The sequence below is a fragment of the Eurosta solidaginis genome, chromosome 4 (assembly GCF_040869045.1).
Source record: "Eurosta solidaginis isolate ZX-2024a chromosome 4, ASM4086904v1, whole genome shotgun sequence".
Lineage (NCBI taxonomy): Eukaryota > Metazoa > Arthropoda > Insecta > Diptera > Tephritidae > Eurosta > Eurosta solidaginis.
Genome location: NC_090322.1, coordinates 107,426,037 through 107,448,314, shown reverse-complemented (window position 1 = coordinate 107,448,314; position 22,278 = coordinate 107,426,037). Strand labels below are relative to the sequence as shown.

Genomic DNA, 22,278 nt, shown 5'->3' with positions numbered 1-22,278 from the left:
TTTTCATCGAACCCGAAACACATTTAAGTTCCGCCAAAGGCTAAATAACTGAGGTACATATGTACTTTATATGAATAACACATGTTTATTTGTGTCCGGTTTTTCAATGAAAGTTTCAACTGCAGTTGAAATTGAGGTCAGTTAAAGTGGCCAAATTGATTTTTTTATTTTTATTCGATCCTAAAGGTAATGTTATGTCGCACTGGTCCTTTGTATACAATTTTGCTTTGTCGTTAGGTGTCAGTGATATGCTGAAAAAAGGTATTTATTTTCCTATTCCTATTTTTTCAAACCGGGTAAAAATTTTACCCTCTTCTTACCGTCGAAAATACATCACTACCGTTTCAGATAGCGTGCATCTTCTGTTTTTTTTATTTACTTCACCTGGTGATTCCGCCATGAATCTAGGCGTTTTAGATGATCGACGGTAGTTGTGTTTTGTTAGAGTTGTTTGACGTTGGTTTTTTTTTCATGATATTGTTTGATGTTCTTTCAGAATATTTTGTTGTAGTGGCATGTCATGATTCAATCACTAGAGGTTTGTTATCCAATGATGACAGATCTTTGACACTCCCAAATTGAAAAATGTGGACGGGTTGCTTTTACGAAGCAAGGAGAACGGGGAATAAATCAATCCCCTTCAGTGAAAATTGTAGTAGAAAAGTATCTTTGGTAGTATATTAGTAGTGATAACAAATTTGTAAATGCCAAATTTTTTAGGGAAATAATTCATTTTCTACTAAATATTTCATGAATTGATAAAGTTATGTTGGTTTGGTCATTCTTTCAGAAATTGTTTTAAGAATTCCGTTCGTTAGCGGTAACAACAACTCGGTGCCTCGGGGCAGCTTGAGCGCCGACCATACGGCCATAGTAGTATAGCGTCATCAATCACAAGACGAACAGACTACCTGATTCCCTATCTGCGCTTCGAGAGCGATCTTAATGCCACAATAGAGGTGGACGGTTGGGGCAAGGGTGCTCAAATGGCGGACGAGGCGATACATGTGTACACAGATGGTTCCAAAGTAGTGGAAGGAGTAGGGTCTGCGGTATACTGTGCTGATCCGGAAATAAACAGATCCTACAGGCTGCCGGATTACTGTAGCGTTTTTCAAGCGGAAATAGTAGCCGTAACCAAAGCAGTAGAAACCCTGTAAGAAGATAGCCCAAGCTGCAATCGTGTTAACTTTTATATTGACAGTCATGCAGCAATTAAGGCAATAATCTCGCACACCACAGCATCTAAATGCGTGTTAGAGTGTAAGCAGTCCCTGGAGAGAATCGGGACAGGGAGAAGCATACATATATATTGGGTCCCAGGGCATATGGGAATAGATGGGAATCAGAAAGCGAATGAATTAGGTATCCCTTGAAGCTTGCTCCGTAGACGTCCCAATTAGACTGGGCGAAATGAAGCTTAGGCGAGAGGTGCACATGATCGACCAAGCAGGAAAGGCGTGGGTTCATGCGCGGGGCTGTACAGTGTCGAAGATTATGTGCAGGTCTTACAACCTTAGACTAACAAAGTTGCTTCTACGGGTATTATGACTGGACACTGCCTTCTGTCGTCACATGCCTTTAAATTAGGCTTGGTCAGTGATAGCAGATGTAGGAAGTGCGGGCTGGAGGAGGAAACGATCGAAGGTGTTCTGTGCTCTTGCCCTGCGCTTGCCAGGCTAAGACTCCAACTATTAGGAGTGATACAGCTGTCAGATCTAGAAGCAGCTAGTGGCTTAAATCCTAGGAAGCGTCTAGTATTTGCCAAGAGGACGGAGTTATTTTTTAACTTAGGTCCTGGTTTTCGATAGGGTTTTTCAGTTTGGTCGTTAAAACTAACTCCTGGTAACCCTACGTACTTACTCAGTCTATGTGAGGTCCTCATGAACCGGCCGGTTAAACCTAACCTAACCACCGTACGTTAATGCACTATCTCAAAATTTGTTTCAAAGACTCCCTATATGAGCATAAATTCAATGCATTTTGTCATAAGAGGTAGTTAATGGAAAGCATTCTGAGATGAAGCGTTCTTCAATCTAACTCTAATGTAGGGCGGTTTTGTTACAAATTTTGAAATGGGAAATTTTTTAAAAACATTTTGAACAGGCAACCGACATGGGGTGATTCTCTACTCAGCAGCCGCAATGAACTGACAAAAAAATACAAGAAAATGGCTTATTGTCTTAGAACTTTATATTCCGGCCTTGACATTGACAGAAGAGTTTGTGCGGTCCTGCTACAGAGGGAGACTTCACTTTTTTATTCTGAAATTTCGGAAAGCTCTTTTCCGTTAAGTATTCATGGAAGCGTTCCAGATAAACCGTTAATTTAGAATATTCGGAATACGTTCATTTGATACTACCTCACGAGGTCCGAATATATCAAATATACATAATACTCCAAATATAAACCGATTCCCCAAATTCTTAAATGGAGACGAATGTTCCGAACATACGGAATTAATAGAACAGAAGATCGACTTTTACTACTAGCCCAAAAACACCGAGAGAAGTGTCAAAAAACGCGTATTGACCTCGATAACAATAATTCGAAGGCGGAAATAAAAATTCTAGATCGTTCAAATGATATTGATGAAAAACCGAAAAATTACTCCGGGTTGCGTTGCGAGCTTGTAAAAAATTACCCTGGCCGGTCCACCAATGAAGGGATCAAAATTAAATGCGTGCAAAATCCCTTTGTACACAAAACCTTTTTCAGTGCACAAAAACATTACAACAACTTCAACTGCAAATATCTCCGGACAGAGATACAATTTTTCTTTTCCGCCCTCGGATTATTGTTGTCGAGGTCACCTCTATCAATATTTTTGGACGCGTATTAGCAGTAGACTCCTGTTCTAGAATTTTAACTGAATAAGTTAACATGCCCAATGAGTACATTTCGTTATGGCATCTCCATTTATTACTAATGGCATTTTTACGTGAAATATTAAAGTCGAGGTTTTGACGTTGAACGATGAATTTTGAATTGGTTTAGGTTTCGTATATTCATAGGTTTACGAAAGTTAACGATTTCTTGGTGTCCTCAGTTTTCATAAAATTACCTATGTTCAATGTTCAGCCATACTAATAGTTCGAGGCATAGTTAATAAATTCACTATAAAATTTAAAAAAATGTTCTAAGGAATTATGCAGTTCAGTACTTAGCGGGTATTTGTAAACTGATTGCTTCCTACTTCTACTACTAATATTTTTCGAAAATTCGCAAAGAAACAACACAGTTAACGGATGTCAATTCGATTTGGGAGCAAAATGGCTGCAATTGTCAAAAAATGTGTCTGTCGAGCAAACCTCTTGTGATTGAATCATGGTGGCATATGAGCGATTGGATGTGTCATTGGGCGGATTGTTTAGGTTTTATTTTTTGAAAGCTTCTCCTAAAGAGCATTTGTTGATAGTTTTAATTTGTAGGACTTCTTTCATTTGCTTGGATCTCGGGCAGTTTTTGTCAGAAGATGGGTAAGCTTCTCCGCAGTTGGCGCATAGATATCGAGTGCGATTCCTCGGTTCGTGTGGAGGTAGGTTGCAACCACCGCAGGTGACGGCGAAAGAACAACAGGTTTTTGTATGTCGTAAGCGTTGGCAGCTGCTGCAGCGTGTTGGGTTAGGGAAATATGGCCTCATCTGACTTTATACCATGCGATATCGAGGTTTTGGGATATAATAGAGGTCTAAAGAGAGAACCATTTTGCCTGTTGGTGTAGTTTGTGTGATGGCGAGTCTATAAAACGTTCACTCCTTGGCTTTTGAGTTCTTGTACGATCTCTTCTTCTTTAACGTTGATTAGGCAGGGTGCATAGAGAGTACTTTAAACAGTGTTGAGGTTCTCATGGAGTTTAACTGTTCCTGGTTTTGTTAAGGTTTTGGTTTTTAATAATTTTTCGGCGACTTTCGTTTCTGGCTAAGCCAACAAGGGAAACATCTCTCGATATGTGTTGATATTGTGTCGATATATTTTTTGATTATAAATGGGCTGAGTTTTGAAAAATTATTATCAGGTGGGAGAGGATTAGGTATTTAGGGTGGATAAGGGGCACTTTCTTATGAGTAAGGTCGGGAAAGGAAGTGGCGTAGTCAGAAGGGTCAATTTGATTATTTAGAATAGAAAATATCTAATCTAATATCTTTTTAATGTTTTTTTTTTTAAATTAGAAATTATATTCTACTCGATATTAGGCTATCACTGCGTCTGTATGTATGGACAAAGAGGATAAATATAATAAGAGCCACCAGTCTGCTAAGAGTGGCGAGCAGCTCGTTGGAAATTAAAAAAAATGCTGCCTAATGTTTTCTAAGAGGGACATTTTTAATTGTCTCGCATTTATCCATGCCGAGTAGGCACATTGTGCAACTGTGATTTATGGAAAGAGAATTAATTAATTAAATACAGTCGAAAAAATAAACACGAATACCCCACGAAAATGTATAGAAGACATTTTATGCACATCTCACCAAAAAAAAAAAACAGCGACTACCTTGAAGAAAACATTTAGCAAATGGCTACAAGTAACGAGTGACGTCTCTTATTATATTTATCCTTTCTGGTATGGGGCTTAATTTCAGTTTTCCGTTTGTTGTTTTTGTTATTTTTATTTCATTTTATTTGCTAAAGTAGCAACTATCACCTGAACTCTGGGTTAGTTATGATCTTTGATTTCATCGTCTATTCATATAATGAATTCGTAAATTTTATTGAGTTTTAAGACGTATTGCACAATAATTTCTTTCATTAAATTATTGTATTTTATTTATGATGGAAAGGCTGAAAGGAATTAAACATACTGGCTGATATTATAGCTATTTCTATTCAGACATCTTTGTATTTTTTAAATTAGAAATTATATTCTCCTCGAGTGAAATACGAACTCGAGTCGTCAAATTTCTAATCCCGCAGACCTACCATCAGGCTGCCACTGCGTCTGTATTTATGGGGCCTAATCTCAGTTTTTCCCTGTTTGTTGTTTTTGTTATTTTTATTTTGTTTTATTTGGTTGATGCAGTAGAGCTGAATCATTCTGACTATTTAATTATTGTATTTTTCTTATAATGGAAAAACTTTCTTTTTTTAGGAATTCACCCCACTATTCTGGAGTTTCACAGTTTTCTGCAGTAACTAATACAACATCTAGATTCAAAACCAAGGCTGCGATGAAGGGTTATGAAAATACGAATGTCGATTTAATATTATGCAAAGAATTGGAACCAAAGTCGCCGGCAGTGTGTAAATTGACCGAGCTAGCAGAGATCGCTTTAGGAAATGAAAAATCCAATTCGCCCGATTTCACTAATTTATCAAATCAACAAGAGGGTTCCATATTTCAACAAATAACCAATCGGGAATATCTAACATCGTCGGTTGCTGTTGACAATCCAAAAATTTGTAGCGATGGTAATGTCGACAGAATTAAAAGTAATGAGCCGCATTCTTCAACATCGTCTAAAACCATAATGCATTCTTCAAAAATTAAGCCTGCAACTGATGACAATAGCAAAACGGCCTGTAAAAAAATTGTGATACCAGAAAGACCGTTCAAAAATATCGGACTCGAGGAAAAAGAATCGATAACCTTTCAAAAACCTAAAACTTCTGTTAATTTGCTGACAGATGATAATAGTGTTTCGACGACTACTTACTCGTATCGAGATGATTTTGATTTTGCTTCACTTAGTTGTGATGAAGAACCAGATCCTAAGGTTGGAAATGAAAAAAATGTGAAAAATCATTCTGATAGTAGTTCTAGTCGAGCGACAGCGAAAACTTTTGAAAATAAATCTCTCATAATGGATCGCATATTTAAAAATATGGGTACAAAGGCGAAAACAAGCGTTAAAGTTCAAAGCATTGGAATACAAAAAGATTTTTCTCCCAAAGCAGACATAAATCAATTGTTTGACGAACTACGGGGAGATTGTGGTACTAAAGTCAGACAGTCAGAAAGTATTCCAAAAAAGAGTACTAACTTAGAAATTTCGGAAAATATGCAATATAAACAAAAGCAACCGTCAAACGAAGCGGGACCAGCACCACCTAATCGAAGGCCAAAAGAAACTCGAAAAAAGTCAAACGTTTGTGCAAAAAGTCAAAAAGAAATCACAAGACTGCAATCAGAACTGGGTATGAGCCAAGAGGAGATAGTTAAGCTAATTAACGAGGGTCAACGAAAATCTAAAAGACGCTGCGCAACGAATAGACCAAAAAAATTAGTTGAAATGTGGAGTTCGGATGAATATGAAGAATTTTTATCCACAAAAGATATAATAGCCTTAATAGAAGAGAAAGAGAAACAGGAAACGCGAAAAAAACGCAAAACAGGAAATCAAGTAAGCACGAGTAGTAATAAAAATACAGACATCGAGATCCCTAAACTTATAACGAATAGACGAAAAAGTGTAAGATGCGTTGCCGATAAAGAGGATAACAAATTAGGAATATCTTCAGAAATCCAAAAAAAAGATTGCAGTAAAACAAATGGTACCGGTAAAATACAGAGCAATCATGTACCCACACATTCCTTGGAGAGTAAAGGAAAATATACTCGTAGTTCTACATCAGTTGATCACGATAATAAACATAGAAGTAGTATTAGTAGCGAATTAAATCATAAAAGTACAATAAATAATAAGAAAAGAAAAGTATCTAGGGACAATTCTGATGTTGCATATCAAGTTTTGGCATTAAATAGAGATACTAAAAAAGCTTCTAAAATTGAATCTTCCCCACTATGCAGCGTAAAGGATGTGCCCAGTAAAAATGAAAACATAGATAATTACTTATCTGATAGAAAACAAAGTACTTCTAGAACTAGAAATAATAAAGACAAAAAATATAGCGAATCTAAGGATACTGTAAATAGTATAAGAAAATTAAATAAGAAAACTAGCACAAGTGTTTCAAATAAGAAACACTCAAATAACAACAATAATAATGTTAATAATCAAAGTTATAAGAATCGAAGAAAAAATCAATCTAACCAGTCATCCCCACGCAGAAAACGCCTAGCTTCCGAAAGATTATATTATTGGTCATCATCAAGTGACGAAGATTTTGGAAAAATTAATTCGTCTTGTGCGCAGGAATTTGATAATGGCGAACAATATCAAAAGCATGGATGGATTGTTGGAGATTCACATAAAAAACTAGTAACTTTACTCGCAATAGCAAAAGGAAATAAAAAAGTTGATAACAGCTGTAGCGTGAAAAAAAATGTGGGCAGAAAAAAAAAATTATGTTAATGAATAAACATGTAAATACAAATATTATGTAGTATACAATTTTAAAATTAAGATAATGTTATGTGTATAACGGGTTTTTTATTCAATATATTTTTAAAATAAAGCCTAGCTTATGATAAATTGCACACAATGTTGAATTAACTTATTTTTCTAACTTTATTTATTAAAAACATAGTTAACAAAAAACTCCGGAGCAAGCAATGTCTTCCCGATGTAATGAGTGTATCTGAAAGTAGCCATTTCGTATTCATAATTCCCCTTAAACTGCGTGTTGTAGTTTAAATGCTTTACGTTCATCAAATTCGCTTGCGTGGAAGGCGATTCAACAAGGCGAAGCAGATTTAAATCGGGTAATCGAAGTAGACTAGGGTTTCCTAAGGGAACTGGTATATGGAAAACGAACAGATAATTTAAATCGACAAATTGAATTAAAATATGAAACAATAGCTGTGTTTTTTTTACATCTATAGACGTTTTGGCTTAAACTTTATATGGACTGCTAAGCGTCAAACTTTAAACACTCCTCTGAAATTGCCGCGCATAAAATTTGTACTACTATGGACCGTATTATGTATGTCACCGTGAATGTTTGTGTCGCATTCACTCACATTCGTATTTTATAACAAAAATGTTCAGTAATAACTCCTTGCGGAGGGATTGTCCCTCGTTCACTTACTCCAGAGAGGCTTCGAACCTAACCCCGGTCTTTGGAGTTGGTACTGCTGCGTCTGCTGAAAAGAAATAGAGATAATAATAGAATGGTCACACTTTTGTCTATATATCTCGTGCACAGCGTAGCTTCACCTGGGGTTAACTCCTAATAATCGTCGCGAACACAATTTCTTTAAATCATTTGTGGCTCCTTGGCGATCACGCACAAAAGCGACTTACGGGTGCTATTAATGGTCTATTAATACTCATTACTCTCGTGGCACAGGGCGGGTCCAGTTTTTTGCGCTAGAATTCCTGACGATTAAGAGCTACAATTCCCGATGTGCGAACAGTAGCAATCCCGGCCACCAGTCGCTACCACGCTTCCTGACCCACACATCATATTCCAGCACAGATGCGACTTCGAACTCACATGTACCTTCGTCGACGTCACTTTCCTAGAAGATCTAGATGTAGCTCCGAAGACTTTCTAACGGATGTTTTTGTCGCGCTATGCTGCCGAGCTACACCAGAGAAACACCTTGAAACTTTAGGGAGTGACTATTCTGATCGTATAATCCTCGGCGCATCCACATAATTTAAATTTTACAAGGACCCTGGATAAAATTTTTAAAATGTAGATCAAGGTTTGCAGACGTTTGCGTTCACAACATTATTTCAATAGTCTTCGTTAAATCAAAACGATATTTTAGAATGAAAGTCGACAGATTTTAAGTTGAAAGATGTTAACTGCTATTTTCCGTCCGTATGATATAAGAGCTCATTATGGATGACCGCGTCGCTTCAGTTTTCAGGCTAGTTCGACTGTCCACTACGTTAGGGTAGTAGCACACACGGTCATTAGTTCGACTGTCTTGGGAAAGCTTTTGCTTTACCACTTTGAGTGTTCTTGCGAAGGACAGAGCCTCACTTGGACAATATATGTGCCTATACAAAAGGAGCCGTAACGTGTAGGTGATATTTAAAATTGCTAGATAGGCTATAATCAACGTAATTCATTCCAAGGGACTAGTTTTAGATAGAGCCGCCAAATTTAGGAAATGTGAAACCGGGAGACTTGCGTGTTGAAGGATGAAGTATGAAAATCAAAATTAACATTCCAGAAGCTATTTTTAAGTTTCGCAAATAAACAACAGATGTTTGATTGTAAGCCCAATTGATTTTTCAAACCCTTCTCATACGTACATATCTCTTCAACTTAAGTATAAGGTAAGAATCATTTCAAAGGAGTGTTTATGCCTCTAGAATCTACTAAAAGATTTTGCATCACTGATTTTGCAAATTCGTTCAATCAATCGCAATATAAAATGTTTTTAAAAAATCGGCACCTTTTTTGGGTAGTTTGCTTTTTTTTAACAACTTGAGTACAATTTGAAAACATGTTCGGCTTAGGTCATTTTATTTGAATTCATTGTTAATTATTAATTTTTTGAAAAAAAAAAAAATGCAAAGTGAGCATATAAATTTATTATATAACTTTCCTTTTAGTGTTTTATTTTAATAACTTGGTGAATTGGGTGATGCAAAGTCCGTGTTAAGCTGACATCGAAAGCGCTTGTTTTTTTAAATAACTTTGGAACAGTTAAAAAGAGTTAAATTTCGCAATTAGTTTCTTATAACTAGCAGTGATGGGCATGCGTTGATACCACTTTCGACCAAATCCGACCAATTTTCGACATGAACAATAAATGGCCTAAACAGTGTTAAGCGAGTACAAAATATGTAACGCGCCGTTCCCCGCCGCCGCCGCCGTCGCGCCGATATTTTTGACATTTAGCGGCGGCGGAGTATATCTCTAATAGCCAGTTATTACTTTTGTTATTTCGGAAAACTTTGCAGTGCAATTTTTTCGGAATAACATCGTTTTAACGAGCTGGCAATATTGCAAGGAAACACCTGACAATTGTAAATGAAGGAAAACAGTGTAAAGCAACAATTTTAAGTGCAGTGTTTATATGTTCTCCTTCATCCTCCAGCTCATTTAAACGTGTTTCCTCTTTTATTAAAATGTTTTTACTTCTACATACTGTTGTATTCAGACTCGGAAGCACGATGTAGTCGTCGTACAATGTAGATTCTACAATTCTTTACGCATCCACTTGGAAGTACTTGAATTATTATGCCGTGGACTATGTTGATGTAGAGGTGATGTCTTTAATTCAGTTTCTTCATACTAAAATAAATCGAAATAGCTTGATTTACGAATAATATTTAATTTAGATTTACCTTCTTACGAATCTCGTCAAACATTACTAAAAGGCTCTAGCGTGCTGAATATATCACATTTGAGGACATTAGGCTACGCATATGAAAATAAAATGCATCAAATTTCTTGCGATACGAAAACAAATTTCGATTAAATTAACTTTATGTTAAAGCATTTCACCAACCGCATTAATAGCTACTATTGCCAATGATTGTAGGGTATACCATTGGTAGGTATTAGTGTGTACCTGCTGATAATATTTAGCTGCATTATTGTAATCATTGGATTGCAGCTGTTTATAACAGGCAACACGCTCGCTTTATAACGGCAAAGGTCACCCAAACATATAAATAGTTTTGAGCGGCCACTTTGGCAATAAATTCAATGCCCCTATTACGGTATACAACTCAACTTAGTTGAGTTGTAATTAAAACAACTCAAATTTAAGATAACTGAACTCCTGTTTGGTATTACGAATTACAAATTATTTCAGTTGAAGTTGAATTGGTGTTGCTAACCTAGGAAAGTGATGATTTGACAGATAAATAAACAGCTGATCAATTTGTGGCGGAAATTTAAGCATTTGCAAAAGTGATTTTGTTATTACAAGATATTATATGATATGAAATCTATTTTATAATGGCAAAAATGTTGGTGATTGACATGTCGCGAATACGGAAAACATTCGCGTGATCATTCCTATCCATTGGAACTACCAAGCACCAAGTAAGAAAATGTTTAAGTGACAAATGATGAGCTTCAAATGAAGTTATTTTGCAGATTTGAAAGGAAAGATTTGGCTCATTACTAAACACAATAAAGGACCATTTCCGCAAACGCGTCCGAGTGAAGGCTTTATCCCTATTTTAAAATTATGCGCCACACTCAGATTTCTTGCTGATGGCATGGACTGGTTTTAGATATTATTGAGGAGCATATTTGTGCGAATTGGATTAAAACCCAAACAGCAAAAATTGCATTTGACTCTAAAACAGGATTCCCAGGAGTAGTGATTAGTATCAATGGGACTTACGTTCTCATAATTTCACCTCTTTTGACTGCATCCGAACTGCGTCCAGCCTCGTCCAACTTCGGAATGTCGCTCTATAAAGTAAAAAAGTTATTCATTTATTAGTTTTTTCTATAAATGTGTACAAAATTGTTGATTATTGTTTGATTAAAAATGGTTTAACTACCGGCTTTAAATTTTTTGTTCTTTTTGTAACGTTTTATGAGCCCATGCACCATCTAACTCTTATCAAAGGTGGTATCAAAAGACGCGTTTCGATCTCCGTTTTTAGGACTCGAAAGCGGAAATAAAAAATTTTATTTCTGTCGAAAAATATTTACAAAAACCCACAAAATGGCCCAGAGAGGGTCCGAAATATGAGGCCCGATCCACAGTTTTTTTGCATAGAACATTTTTGTGCGTTGGCGGCCTTTGGCCGCGATTTGTAAAAATAACCCTGGGTGGGTCCAACGTCTTTCGTCATTAGTGCGTACAAAAAATCTGGAAAAATACAACAACCACATGTAAAATAAAATTTTTTCTGTTTGGGTGTTAATCCACTTCGCACAAATATGCTCCTCAATAATATCTAAAACCAGTCCAACACCAAAATCATTTCCACAGCATATTTGACAGCTGCCGTCAGCAAGGAATCGGAGTGTGGCGCATAATTTTAAAATACGAACGCGTATGCGGAAATGGTCTCCAATTTTGTTTAATAATGAGCAAAATGCTTCCTTTCAAATCTGCAAAAATAACTTCATTAGAAGATTATCATTTGTCACTTAAACATTTTCTTACATGCTGGTTGGTAGTTCCAAGGGATTGGAATGATCATGCGAATGTTTTCCGTATTCGCGACATGTCAATCACCAACATTTTCGCCATTATAAAATAGATTTCATATAATATCCGTTTTGCTTTTAATAACAAAATCACTTTTGCAAATGCTTAAATTTCCGCCACAAATTGATCAGCTGTTCATTTATCATCACTTTCTGAAGTTGGCAACTCAATTCAACTTCAACTGAAATAAGTTGTAATTCGTAATACCAAACAGGAGTTGAGTTGTGTTAATTATAACCCAACTAAGTTGAGTTGTTATACGTAATAGGGGCATTTTTTTTGATAGGTTGAGTTGTAATCTGTAATACCAAATTGCGAAATTTCAATCCAACCAGAGTTGAGTTGTAAACGGTAATAGGGGCATAGATTACCACTGACTTTCGGAAAGTGCGCATTGAATTGTGGAAAACGCATTATGCTTTCTTAACGTTCTCCCGATCAGTTTTCTCATTCAAGTTCTTATTTTTTTCTACCGCAATCAATTGCACTTGATTAACGTTATTTAAACGCAGAATACCTTGTATAGCCACATTCCCTTCTGTTTGGTTACTGCTCCTTGCGTCGTATTTCATGTTTACTGTAATGCTACTGTTAGCAGCATTCCCGCTGGTTTCCAAAACGGGCTTGGCTTCTCCTTTGCAGCTGCTTTTGTTTAAACTAACAACATCACTCACAGCTAGCTGCACTGCCTCAGACCCCTAAGTAGTTTTTATGTCTGATTATTGAGGTACATATATCTTTGCCATATGTTCATTTGTTTACTTACCTTCCGCAATGGCTTTTGTTGGTGGTTGCTATTTTTGCGCAAGTTGTTGTTGTAGCAATAAGGACACTCGCCGAAGGTCTTGAGGAGTGTTATCGATGTCGGGAACGATTTGTTATGACCATATGCGACCTTCTAGGCCATACCGCCTTCCCACTCCCTAGATCCATGAGGAGTTTGGGGTCGCCAGAGCCTCGGCTGTCAATGAAACAGGATTCGCCACGTATAGTTGAGGTTGACAATTGGGTTGGAGAAACTATATATTGCGTTGGCAACCCCTTGAAAGGGTTGCGCTACACAGCCCCTTGAATCTATTTGGTATTTTAGTCGCCTCTTACGACAGGCATACCTACCGCGGGTATATTCTAACCAGGGCCGGATTAAACCTCAACGGGGCCCTGGGCAACCATCAATTTGGGGGGCCCTTTTTTCACGTCCGTTCCCTTCTTTTCTCCATTAAAAAATACAAACATATCTTTCATAAAAATTTTATTGTCACAATGTAATAATATCAATAAAATTACTATCTACATTTTAAACATGTCGTTTTCTACATTTGATTTCGGCAAAGTCATCAATTATATCATCAATATCAATTTTGTTCAATAAATCTGACTCAGTGTAAAGTATACCTAACATCTCGAATCGCTCTTGTCGCGTTGTAGCTCTTTCAGCAGCTTTGATTATTTTTAATTGCGAGAAGGATCGTTCGGCAGAACAATTTGTTTTCTTATTTCAAGTTTTCTCATTTTAATATGAAAGTGATGCAGTTGCGCATGTGTCTCAAAGGCATGGACAATTTTATTGGCCACCAAAGCTAAGTTAGACGACGTTGACCTTCCAGGAATAAAATCATGTCGGCACTCAACAATAGCATAACGTAAGTGATGGAACAATTTCCATTAAATAATTTCATCGAATAGTTTTGCTACAGTTCCCTGTTTAACTATCGGTATATAGTTGTTAACATCATTGCGGTCACCAGATTTATATATGGGGTTGATTAAGAAAAGGTTTCCATGGATCTAAAAAAGGTTCCACAGTTCACGCATTCTTGAACCTCACTAGGGTAGGCACCTTGTCGTTGGTGTGAGGGCTTAGTCGAACTCCATAGCGCCCGACTATGAGGCGGAGCTGTTTAGGACTGACATCTACGCCGTTTCGTCTCATAGGAGGGTGGCGGGATATCGGTGACCAAGAACTGCCAACCCCCTAATCCAGGGGGTTATGCGGACCGTGCCTATTGGACGATTTGCAGCCAGGGGATAAATTCGGCTGTATTCGAATGGAGTCTGCCCGATACCGGGCCACTTCGGGAAGTATTGATGGCCTTACCACAGTAAGGGGCGCTGCTGTGGCGGACGGTTCTTTCCCCGTATATAATACTGTACCGCTGAGCCCGCCTTGTCGGGCAGGTGGTCGTCCGACCAAGATGAACGACTCATTACCTAATTGTAATAATGACGATGATAAGAGGAGGACTGAGTCGCAAGCCAAGGCCGACAAATACGCATTACGCGATGCGTCGGACTCGGGGAGCGAGAGTAGTGCTGATTCAATGAGCTCCGTGTTGGAGAGGCACACAAATGAAAACGGAGTAGAAGAGTGGAGAAGGTTACGGAGCAGAGGAATTAAAAGAGCTCTCTCGCAGTACCGTGCAGCACTAAGAATTGTGCAACGCTTGGGAGCAGTGGTCGACCCAAAACAAGTGGTGATCGAGCGCTTGGAATGGGCCTATGAGGCGGTAGAAGGTCGAAGGCAGTTCAAAAGGTTTGCTGCGATAAACCCTCGGTTCTGTAACAGGTACGAGGAGGAAGAAGCGTCGAATGGCAGAATGAAGAGGCAGCGTTCGGCAGAAGGCGACAAGCCTGCTTTCAAGAGGCAGAAAGGACCCAGTCCCAGAGCCCCGAGGCAGGGCAGTCGCATAGACAAGACAAGTAGGGCCAAAGCTGTAAGACATATGGGCTCCAATAGCGAGGTACATAGCAACTACCTCGAAAGCTGCGAGTCAGAGGGAAGTTCCAACTACGGAAGTAGGAGATAAGCCAAAGGGAGATAATGCTAAGACTCCGGCTTTCCGGGAGGTGCTAAAGGGAGTTAACGCTAAGACTCCGACTTTCTCGGAGGTGCCAAAGGGAGATAACACTAAGGCTCCGGCTTTTCCCAAGAAGATGAGTGATGCGGCAAAGCAGTCACTGACTATGGCGCTGTTTGATCGTAGCAGTCCTTTCGGACAGACAACTATTGAAAGGTGGAGATCTGTAGAAAATCCTTTGATTCGGGGGGATGGTATAATGATGAGTGATGTGTCAAAGCAGTCACTGACTATGGCGCTGTTTGATCGTAGCAGTCCTTTCGGACAGACAACTATTGAAAGGTGGAGATCGGTAGAAAACTTTGATTCGGGGGGATGGTATAACGGTGTGAAGATGGTAGTGTGCGACAACATCGCGAGTTTGCGGTGGCTGGAGGAAGTGGTTCCAAACCTCCAAAGGCAGGGCACGAACGCGCGGTTTGAGGTGGTGGATAAAGCTCAAATCCCCACGGTACCAAAAGTTAAGGTATGGATACCATGCGTGATGAAGTCTGAGGATACACTGCGACTTCTGCAGATTCAGAATCCGAACATACCGACACAGGATTGGAAGGCACTTACTGTATCTCGGCCTACGGAGGAAGTTCAGTTCTACATCTTCCAAATAAACAAACAGGATGAGGATATATTGTACACGCAGCTTGGCAAAATGTCCTTTGGCACGGGCAAAATTTACATGCGACTCAGGAAAAGAAGTCCCGAGGATAAAAATTCTAACACGCTAGAGGTGGGCGAAGTCGAAAAGGACCTCAAAAGGCTAAGAGAAAAAAGACAGGTGGAGGTAGCCGACGTCACCACGAAGGTGTTAGAAGAGGACCAACCGCCAAACGGTGCTGTGACTCGCACAGAGGAACACCCGGCACAACAGTTACGAGAGGCTGAAGGGGGCCTCGAATACTCTAAACCAAAAGGGCAAGGGGACGACGAAGACGTCACGACGAAGGTGTTGGAGGGGGGCAAACAGCCCAATGGTGCTGCGAGTCCTACAGATAAGCCTCCAACACAGTAAAGTGGCGTCGAGCGAACTCCTAACCCTTGAGGAGGGTTCGTTTGACGTGGCGTTGATCCAGGAGCCGCATTCTTCAACATCGTCTAAAACCATAATGCATTCTTCAAAAATTAAGCCTGCAACTGATGACAATAGCAAAACGGCCTGTAAAAAAATTGTGATACCAGAAAGACCGTTCAAAAATATCGGACTCGAGGAAAAAGAATCGATAACCTTTTAAAAACCTAAAACTTCTGTTAATTTGCTGACAGATGATAATAGTGTTTCGACGACTACCTACTCGGATCGAGATGATTTTGATTTTGCTTCACTTATTTGTGATGAAGAACCAGATCCTAAGGTTGGAAATGAAAAAAATGTGAAAAATCATTCTGATAGTAGTTCTAGTCGAGCGACAGCGAAAACTTTTGAAAATAAATCTCTCATAATGGATCGCATATTTAAAAATATGGGTACAAAGGCGAAAACAAGCGTTAAAGTTCAAAGCATTGGAATACAAAAAGATTTTTCTCCCAAAGCAGACATAAATCAATTGTTTGACGAACTACGAGGAGATTGTGGTACTAAAGTCAGACAGTCAGAAAGTATTCCAAAAAAGAGTACTAACTTAGAAATTTCGGAAAATATGCAATATAAACAAAAGCAACCGTCAAACGAAGCGGGACCAGCACCACCTAATCGAAGGCCAAAAGAAACTCGAAAAAAGTCAAACGTTTGTGCAAAAAGTCAAAAAGAAATCACAAGACTGCAATCAGAACTGGGTATGAGCCAAGAGGAGATAGTTAAGCTAATTAACGAGGGTCAACGAAAATCTAAAAGACGCTGCGCAACGAATAGACCAAAAAAATTAGTTGAAATGTGGAGTTCGGATGAATATGAAGAATTTTTATCCACAAAAGATATAATAGCCTTAATAGAAGAGAAAGAGAAACAGGAAACGCGAAAAAAACGCAAAACAGGAAATCAAGTAAGCACGAGTAGTAATAAAAATACAGACATCGAGATCCCTAAACTTATAACGAATAGACGAAAAAGTGTAAGATGCGTTGCCGATAAAGAGGATAACAAATTAGGAATATCTTCAGAAATCCAAAAAAAAGATTGCAGTAAAACAAATGGTACCGGTAAAATACAGAGCAATCATGTACCCACACATTCCTTGGAGAGTAAAGGAAAATATACTCGTAGTTCTACATCAGTTGATCACGATAATAAACATAGAAGTAGTATTAGTAGCGAATTAAATCATAAAAGTACAATAAATAATAAGAAAAGAAAAGTATCTAGGGACAATTCTGATGTTGCATATAAAGTTTTGGCATTAAATAGAGATACTAAAAAAGCTTCTAAAATTGAATCTTCCCCACTATGCAGCGTAAAGGATGTGCCCAGTAAAAATGAAAACATAGATAATTACTTATCTGATAGAAAACAATGTACTTCTAGAACTAGAAATAATAAAGACAAAAAATATAGCGAATCTAAGGATACTGTAAATAGTATAAGAAAATTAAATAAGAAAACTAGCACAAGTGTTTCAAATAAGAAACACTCAAATAACAACAATAATAATGTTAATAATCAAAGTTATAAGAATCGAAGAAAAAATCAATCTAACCAGTCATCCCCACGCAGAAAACGCCTAGCTTCCGAAAGATTATATTATTGGTCATCATCAAGTGACGAAGATTTTGGAAAAATTAATTCGTCTTGTGCGCAGGAATTTGATAATGGCGAACAATATCAAAAGCATGGATGGATTGTTGGAGATTCACATAAAAAACTAGTAACTTTACTCGCAATAGCAAAAGGAAATAAAAAAGTTGATAACAGCTGTAGCGTGAAAAAAAATGTGGGCAGAAAAAAAAAATTATGATAATGAATAAACATGTAAATACAAATATTATGTAGTATACAATTTTAAAATTAAGATAATGTTATGTGTATAATGGGTTTTTTATTCAATATATTTTTAAAATAAAGCCTAGCTTATGATAAATTGCACACAATGTTGAATTAACTTATTTTTCTAACTTTATTTATTAAAAACATAGTCAACAAAAAACTCCGGAGCAAGCAATGTCTTCCCGATGTAATGAGTGTATCTGAAAGTAGCCATTTCGTATTCATAATTCCCCTTAAACTGCGTGTTGTAGTTTAAATGCTTTACGTTCATCAAATTCGCTTGCGTGGAAGGCGATTCAACAAAGCGAAGCAGATTTAAATCGGGTAATCGAAGTAGACTAGGGTTTCCTAAGGGAACTGGTATATGGAAAACGAACAGATAATTTAAATCGACAAATTGAATTAAAATATGAAACAATAGCTGTGTTTTTTTTACATCTATAGACGTTTTGGCTTAAACTTTATATGGACTGCTAAGCGTCAAACTTTAAACACTCCTCTGAAATTGCCGCGCATAAAATTTGTACTACTATGGACCGTATTATGTATGTCACCGTGAATGTTTGTGTCGCATTCACTCACATTCGTATTTTATAACAAAAATGTTCAGTAATAACTCCTTGCGGAGGGATTGTCCCTCGTTCACTTACTCCAGAGAGGCTTCGAACCTAACCCCGGTCTTTGGAGTTGGTATTGCTGCGTCTGCTGAAAAGAAATAGAGATAATAATAGAATGGTCACACTTTTGTCTATATATCTCGTGCACAGCGTAGCTTCACCTGGGGTTAACTCCTAATAATCGTCGCGAACACAATTTCTTTAAATCATTTGTGGCTCCTTGGCGATCACGCACAAAAGCGACTTACGGGTGCTATTAATGGTCTATTAATACTCATTACTCTCGTGGCACAGGGCGGGTCCAGTTTTTTGCGCTAGAATTCCTGACGATTAAGAGCTACAATTCCCGATGTGCGAACAGTAGCAATCCCGGCCACCAGTCGCTACCACGCTTCCTGACCCACACATCATATTCCAGCACAGATGCGACTTCGAACTCACATGTACCTTCGTCGACGTCACTTTCCTAGAAGATCTAGATGTAGCTCCGAAGACTTTCTAACGGATGTTTTTGTCGCGCTATGCTGCCGAGCTACACCAGAGAAACACCTTGAAACTTTAGGGAGTGACTATTCTGATCGTATAATCCTCGGCGCATCCACATAATTTAAATTTTACAAGGACCCTGGATAAAATTTTTAAAATGTAGATCAAGGTTTGCAGACGTTTGCGTTCACAACATTATTTCAATAGTCTTCGTTAAATCAAAACGATATTTTAGAATGAAAGTCGACAGATTTTAAGTTGAAAGATGTTAACTGCTATTTTCCGTCCGTATGATATAAGAGCTCATTATGGATGACCGCGTCGCTTCAGTTTTCAGGCTAGTTCGACTGTCCACTACGTTAGGGTAGTAGCACACACGGTCATTAGTTCGACTGTCTTGGGAAAGCTTTTGCTTTACCACTTTGAGTGTTCTTGCGAAGGACAGAGCCTCACTTGGACAATATATGTGCCTATGCAAAAGGAGCCGTAACGTGTAGGTGATATTTAAAATTGCTAGATAGGCTATAATCAACGTAATTCATTCCAAGGGACTAGTTTTAGATAGAGCCGCCAACTTTAGGAAATGTGAAACCGGGAGACTTGCGTGTTGAAGGATGAAGTATGAAAATCAAAATTAACATTCCAGAAGCTATTTTTAAGTTTCGCAAATAAACAACAGATGTTTGATTGTAAGCCCAATTGATTTTTCAAACCCTTCTCATACGTACATATCTCTTCAACTTAAGTATAAGGTAAGAATCATTTCAAAGGAGTGTTTATGCCTCTAGAATCTACTAAAAGATTTTGCATCACTGATTTTGCAAATTCGTTCAATCAATCGCAATATAAAATGTTTTTAAAAAATCGGCACCTTTTTTGGGTAGTTTGCTTTTTTTTAACAACTTGAGTACAATTTGAAAACATGTTCGGCTTAGGTCATTTTATTTGAATTCATTGTTAATTATTAATTTTTTGAAAAAAAAAAATGCAAAGTGAGCATATAAATTTATTATATAACTTTCCTTTTAGTGTTTTATTTTAATAACTTGGTGAATTGGGTGATGCAAAGTCCGTGTTAAGCTGACATCGAAAGCGCTTGTTTTTTTAAATAACTTTGGAACAGTTAAAAAGAGTTAAATTTCGCAATTAGTTTCTTATAACTAGCAGTGATGGGCATGCGTTGATACCACTTTCGACCAAATCCGACCAATTTTCGACATGAACAATAAATGGCCTAAACAGTGTTAAGCGAGTACAAAATATGTAACGCGCCGTTCCCCGCCGCCGCCACCGTCGCGCCGATATTTTTGACATTTAGCGGCGGCGGAGTATATCTCTAATAGCCAGTTATTACTTTTGTTATTTCGGAAAACTTTGCAGTGCAATTTTTTCGGAATAACATCGTTTTAACGAGCTGGCAATATTGCAAGGAAACACCTGACAATTGTAAATGAAGGAAAACAGTGTAAAGCAACAATTTTAAGTGCAGTGTTTATATGTTCTCCTTCATCCTCCAGCTCATTTAAACGTGTTTCCTCTTTTATTAAAATGTTTTTACTTCTACATACTGTTGTATTCAGACTCGGAAGCACGATGTAGTCGTCGTACAATGTAGATTCTACAATTCTTTACGCATCCACTTGGAAGTACTTGAATTATTATGCCGTGGACTATGTTGATGTAGAGGTGATGTCTTTAATTCAGTTTCTTCATACTAAAATAAATCGAAATAGCTTGATTTACGAATAATATTTAATTTAGATTTACCTTCTTACGAATCTCGTCAAACATTACTAAAAGGCTCTAGCGTGCTGAATATATCACATTTGAGGACATTAGGCTACGCATATGAAAATAAAATGCATCAAATTTCTTGCGATACGAAAACAAATTTCGATTAAATTAACTTTATGTTAAAGCATTTCACCAACCGCATTAATAGCTACTATTGCCAATGATTGTAGGGTATACCATTGGTAGGTATTAGTGTGTACCTGCTGATAATATTTAGCTGCATTATTGTAATCATTGGATTGCAGCTGTTTATAACAGGCAACACGCTCGCTTTATAACGGCAAAGGTCACCCAAACATATAAATAGTTTTGAGCGGCCACTTTGGCAATAAATTCAATGCCCCTATTACGGTATACAACTCAACTTAGTTGAGTTGTAATTAAAACAACTCAACTTTAAGATAACTGAACTCCTGTTTGGTATTACGAATTACAAATTATTTCAGTTGAAGTTGAATTGGTGTTGCTAACCTAGGAAAGTGATGATTTGACAGATAAATAAACAGCTGATCAATTTGTGGCGGAAATTTAAGCATTTGCAAAAGTGATTTTGTTATTACAAGATATTATATGATATGAAATCTATTTTATAATGGCAAAAATGTTGGTGATTGACATGTCGCGAATACGGAAAACATTCGCGTGATCATTCCTATCCATTGGAACTACCAAGCACCAAGTAAGAAAATGTTTAAGTGACAAATGATGAGCTTCAAATGAAGTTATTTTGCAGATTTGAAAGGAAAGATTTGGCTCATTACTAAACACAATAAAGGACCATTTCCGCAAACGCGTCCGAGTGAAGGCTTTATCCCTATTTTAAAATTATGCGCCACACTCAGATTTCTTGCTGATGGCATGGACTGGTTTTAGATATTATTGAGGAGCATATTTGTGCGAATTGGATTAAAACCCAAACAGCAAAAATTGCATTTGACTCTAAAACAGGATTCCCAGGAGTAGTGATTAGTATCAATGGGACTTACGTTCTCATAATTTCACCTCTTTTGACTGCATCCGAACTGCGTCCAGCCTCGTCCAACTTCGGAATGTCGCTCTATAAAGTAAAAAAGTTATTCATTTATTAGTTTTTTCTATAAATGTGTACAAAATTGTTGATTATTGTTTGATTAAAAATGGTTTAACTACCGGCTTTAAATTTTTTGTTCTTTTTGTAACGTTTTATGAGCCCATGCACTATCTAACTCTTATCAAAGGTGGTATCAAAAGACGCGTTTCGATCTCCGTTTTTAGGACTCGAAAGCGGAAATAAAAAATTTTATTTCTGTCGAAAAATATTTACAAAAACCCACAAAATGGCCCAGAGAGGGTCCGAAATATGAGGCCCGATCCACAGTTTTTTTGCATAGAACATCTTTCTGCGTTGGCGGCCTTTGGCCGCGATTTGTAAAAATAACCCTGGGTGGGTCCAACGTCTTTCGTCATTAGTGCGTACAAAAAATCTGGAAAAATACAACAACCACATGTAAAATAAAATTTTTTCTGTTTGGGTGTTAATCCACTTCGCACAAATATGCTCCTCAATAATATCTAAAACCAGTCCAACACCAAAATCATTTCCACAGCATATTTGACAGCTGCCGTCAGCAAGGAATCGGAGTG

The 22,278-nt window shown here is 37.7% G+C and overlaps 1 protein-coding gene and 2 long non-coding RNA genes across 5 annotated transcripts in view; 1 reads left to right on the top strand and 2 right to left on the bottom strand.

The window, feature by feature from the left end:
* LOC137250110 (uncharacterized) overlaps positions 1 to 7,384 on the top strand; it is a 197,970-nt gene extending 190,586 nt beyond the window's left edge. For all 3 annotated transcript variants that reach the window (XM_067782408.1, XM_067782406.1, XM_067782407.1), the window contains exon 4: positions 5,090 to 7,384. In XM_067782408.1, the coding sequence (XP_067638509.1) occupies positions 5,090 to 7,253 (2,164 nt within the window). In that variant the 3' untranslated portion in view covers positions 7,254 to 7,384. The remainder of the gene's footprint in view (positions 1 to 5,089) is intronic.
* LOC137250111 (uncharacterized) lies at positions 7,221 to 10,511 on the bottom strand. Its single transcript, XR_010952727.1, has 3 exons — positions 10,152 to 10,511; positions 9,953 to 10,098; positions 7,221 to 7,636 (listed from the first exon to the last, which is right to left on the bottom strand). It is a non-coding gene; the product is annotated as an uncharacterized lncRNA (long non-coding RNA).
* Positions 10,512 to 17,813: 7,302 nt separating this feature from the next.
* On the bottom strand, positions 17,814 to 21,120 carry LOC137248109 (uncharacterized). Its single transcript, XR_010952068.1, has 3 exons — positions 20,629 to 21,120; positions 20,430 to 20,575; positions 17,814 to 18,115 (listed from the first exon to the last, which is right to left on the bottom strand). It is a non-coding gene; the product is annotated as an uncharacterized lncRNA (long non-coding RNA).
* Positions 21,121 to 22,278: the final 1,158 nt, after the last annotated feature.